Source organism: Octodon degus, unplaced genomic scaffold (genome assembly GCF_000260255.1).
Source record: "Octodon degus isolate 3935 unplaced genomic scaffold, OctDeg1.0 scaffold00073, whole genome shotgun sequence".
NCBI classification, from domain to species: Eukaryota; Metazoa; Chordata; class Mammalia; order Rodentia; family Octodontidae; genus Octodon; species Octodon degus.
Genome location: NW_004524649.1, coordinates 3,508,932 through 3,513,119, shown reverse-complemented (window position 1 = coordinate 3,513,119; position 4,188 = coordinate 3,508,932). Strand labels below are relative to the sequence as shown.

General features: G+C 50.9%; 1 protein-coding gene across 1 annotated transcript in view; it reads right to left on the bottom strand.

The window, feature by feature from the left end:
- Positions 1-3,369: 3,369 nt before the first annotated feature.
- The window catches only part of LOC101563140 (KAT8 regulatory NSL complex subunit 2), a 1,855-nt gene continuing 1,036 nt past the window's right edge, over positions 3,370-4,188 (bottom strand). Inside the window, exon 2 of the mRNA XM_004635664.2 lies at positions 3,370-4,181. Coding sequence (XP_004635721.1) covers positions 3,687-4,181 — 495 coding nt within the window. The 3' untranslated portion in view covers positions 3,370-3,686. The remainder of the gene's footprint in view (positions 4,182-4,188) is intronic.

The following is a 4,188-nucleotide window of genomic DNA, read 5'->3' as shown; positions in this document are numbered from 1 at the left end:
GGTGCAGGCACTGGGCTTCTGCTTTGCCTTTTCCAGCCGGCTCCCATAGATCCAGCCTTTAAATTAATCGGTGGGTCACAAACGCCTCCCCTGACACCTCTGTATTACACTGTGTCCTTTCCCACGCCACCTTGCTCTATCTAGCCAAAGCTGCTAATTCACTTCCTGTGTAGGAGCTGGCACATTGTGGCAGACCAGCAGGGTCAGAGGGCCAACTTGAGTCCCAGCCACCCTTTCTATGGGTGCCTCTGTGGGCCAGGAAGCCCAGATTAACACACCTGAATCAGATGTTGATGCAGGGACCCAAGCTCGGATGTTGCTGGTAGGGGGCCCCTGATGGGAAGCAGAGGGGACAGAGGTAGGAGGAAGTGGGTGCTACGGGTGGAGAGAAGGGGCCCTCACCCAAGCCACAGGAGCAGGCAGGTGGCCCAGGCTGTCCAGCTCACTGGATACCCCAACAGATGGGGCCACTGGCCTCTGAAAGGTGAGGACACCCTGGCTGCACACCACTGAGGAATGTGGGAGCAGCAGTTCCTGTCTGAGACTACACAGGGCGAGCACTGCCCATTAGAGCAGTAGGTAGAGAGGCTGTGAGAAGGCACCCTAGGACAGTGCAGAGTCCACTCTGTGGGCCCTGCTGCCCCCTTGTGGCCGGCACCCTCATGGGGTCCCGGGGTTGTGCAGGGAGCTTCAGCCTCTGGCTCAGCACACTCTATCTGCACTGGGATGCCCCAGGAAACCAGCTTCCCACTGTAGTCCCAGCAAGCTCCTGGGCCACACAGCTCCATCTTGAGGGCTCTTGGGGTGCACAGCTGGCTCTCCCTGGAGCTGTTGCCCCTGCCCCAGAGTTGCTCATGACTGGACATGGAACTGAGTTCCTGCCCTCTGGGAGAGCCTGGTACCCTGCTTTCCTCCACAATGCTGCTCTGGGGCCCTGCACCAGCTCCCTCCCTGGTGGGGCTGGGATAGGCCCACACTCCTGAGCTGCTCAGGTGGCTCGGGGAGCAGCCAGCTGTGGGGAAGGGGCCGCCCAGAGCTGGCTTCATTCCCTGGAGTCCTTAGGATCCCTAAATCTGCAGCTGAAGCTTGAGGAGTGGAGTTCTCAGCTGCAGAAGTGTGGTGCCAGTTGGGGGAGGTGGGGGCGGTGTTGGCCACTGTAGATGCCAATGTGGTCTTCTCGGGGGAGCAGGCTGGGGAGTCCTGTGTGACTAGACCCCTGTTGCACCTTGATGAACTGCGGGTGTCCATGGGTGCCCAGGGCAGGTCCAGATACAGTGTTACCGTGCCTAGATGGGGCCACTAGTGTATGGGCACTGCTGACTGCTGGTGTGACCAGATTCTTGCCTGGTAGGGTGGCGTGGACTCCTTTCCAGGGAGGCAGAGACTGCATCTCAGGTCCTGAACTTTGCAGAATGAGGGAATGTGAGCTGGGGTGGAGGCCTGAGGGCACAGTACAAGCACAGTGAAGACATAGTCCCAGTTCCTCCCTGGCAGTTCTCCATCTGGACGACCCGTCCCCTTTATCTCCACTGACTCCCATGCAGCCACCAGTGTCCAGGTCTCGTTATCTCCTGAAATAGACCTGAGTCTTGCAACTGAGGGCCTGCATCCCCGGAAGCATGAACCATCAGACAAGGTCAACAATGACCAGGCCAAGCCACAGCCCCAGATGCCAGCCATAAGAGAAGCAGGGTGCTGGGAAGCTGTCAGCCCAGAGCTCTGTGCAGGACCAGCCTCTCTGGGCTCCCCCAGCCACCATCCTCCAGTGCCCCTCCACCGTGCCCAATCCTGGGCATCAGGCCTTTGGGTTCCAGAGCCACTTTGTGGCTTCCTGGGTTTTCAGATGGAGAGAAGAGGAGGCTGCTTTCTGATGCAGACATCTGCCCCCATGCAGCCATTAACTTGGCTGCTTCTTTGGAGAGTTGCTCCTGAGAAGTCTCTGCTGCTCCGCCAATTGTGGCACCTCTATTTCCTTTCCTATTTGCAAAACTTTAAAAATATTGTAAATAAACAAAAAGTACAAAAATGTTTTGCACTGACACCTATTCTAAGTGAAATGTAGAAAATGCGAACAGCGGGCTGGGGAGATGGCTCAGTAGAGTAAGTGCTTCCCTGGCAAGTGCAAGGGTCTGAGTTCAATCCCCGGTTCCACACACACACACACAAAAAAAAAGACAACAGAAAATGCAAACAGCTGGTACCTTGGCAAATGAGGATTTTTCTTCTCTTGGGACGTGGGTGAGAGCTGGCCCTGGACAGGCCCTGCTCCATGCTGTCCTGGCTCTGGTGCACAGAGACCCTGGAGCCTCCCTGGGACTGCCAGCTGAAGGATAGCCAAGCAGCACCCTCCCCCAAACACCCCAGGCCTGAAACTCCCTCAGTAAGAGCCTGATGCCACAGCAGGAAGACTCTGCCTCTGTCCTCATTGGTGGTCACAGTCCAAGTGCAGCTATGCTGAGGAATTAGGTAAAGTGATCTGAGGTCATGTGTCAAGGCCTGTGTGGAGCATGTGACACCCATGTCCAGACTCAGTCCCACCTCAGAACACTGCTGTGTGCACACACAAATACCCAACTGCCCCCAGAAATCCCCAGTCCAACACTTCTGGTCCCAAACATTTTGGATAAGATGTACCCACCTTGTATGTCATTGTGTTTTATGCTTTGAAGGTTTTGCCCACAGCGTGATTCTAATTTTTAAATTAATTTTATTGAGAAACAGCAATGAGATAGTTTCAAAGCCAATTAATAGGACAGTTTCAATAATGAATACATTGCATATTGTTATCTTCTTGGTGGTTATTCATAGTACAAGATGCGGACATGATATCCTTTCCAAATTCTATTAGCACAAATCTTTCTTCTCATTGTATTAAGAGGAAGTAGCTATATATCTATCCTATTTTGTATATACAGATACAAAATGGTCCTTCCTTTGTATCCCCTTTTTTTGTTTACTTTTGTTGGAGATGAGTATTCCATTGCCATTTATTTTTTTTTTATTTTTTTATTTTTTTAAAGTTTTAACATTTATTTTTTTGTTTTTTGGTACTGGGAACCACTCAGGACCTCGCATTTGGCAGGCAGGCACTGTGCTGTTTCCAGCCCTTAACATTTAATAGAAATTATGTACAATAAATTTTCACCGTATTTTACATACAATAGCCTACCGCCAAAATGTACATAGCTTAGAAGACAGTTATTTAAGGAGGCCCCAGTCCCATGGGATATTTAGAGCTCATCTGGGAAAAGGTTCAGACCAGGTTAAGTGGATGTAATGAAGAAAGGCTAAGATGCAGGCCTCTGAGTAAAGAATCACATGATGGGACCAATATTTCAAAGGCATCATTCTTAAACACAGGCCCCCACCTAGCCATCTATGTGGATTCCTGCCCACAACTTAGGAAGTATCATTCCAAAGAGGTCTTTCCCATCAGGCAAAGTCCCAAATATTCACTGAATCCCAGAGATAGGGATATCTCTCCTCCTGGCCCAGAGTGGGAGGAACCCCACAACTTGCACACAATTGACCCATTTTCCCCAATTTTAGCTTTTATTTAACTACAACTCCAACCCAGAAGGAAAACAAGGCAAAGTTGCCCCATTTGTAAAAAAGATGATCAAACATACTTCTTTGAGGAATGGAATTTCAAATCGACCAAGCCAAATAGATCCTAGAATAAACCATCAACTGACAGAAGTAGACTCTGACTTCCCATTCGCAGGATCAAGTCCACTTTGAGGCAGTGGTGCACAGACTTTCTCAGAATTTCGAGATCCCTGGGGTCTGCACCCATCTCCAGCCATCTGCATCTGGCCCAATATATCCACTGAGCCTTCAGCACTTTTTTTGACTGAATGATCTTCAAGGGTTAGAGAAGGATCAAAAAGCAAGGGTGAAGGAGGGCATTGCATTCCATCACCTACAACATCCAAGTCATCACTGAACTCCAGTGGTAAACTCTCAGTGGGCTGGAGCTCAGCAGCACTCCAGTACAGATCCATGGGGCCGGCTTCCAGGCCGTCTGGCACAGACAGTACCTGCTCGGGCTTATACATCTGAGGAGGCAGCTGGAAATGCAGTGGGCAGCACGGATCCTCAGAAAGGCTTACAGGGACGGCCTTGTTGCAGGGAACCTCTTCAGATCCCTGGCAGCATTTGAAGAGAACTTGATTCGTATCCTGACAA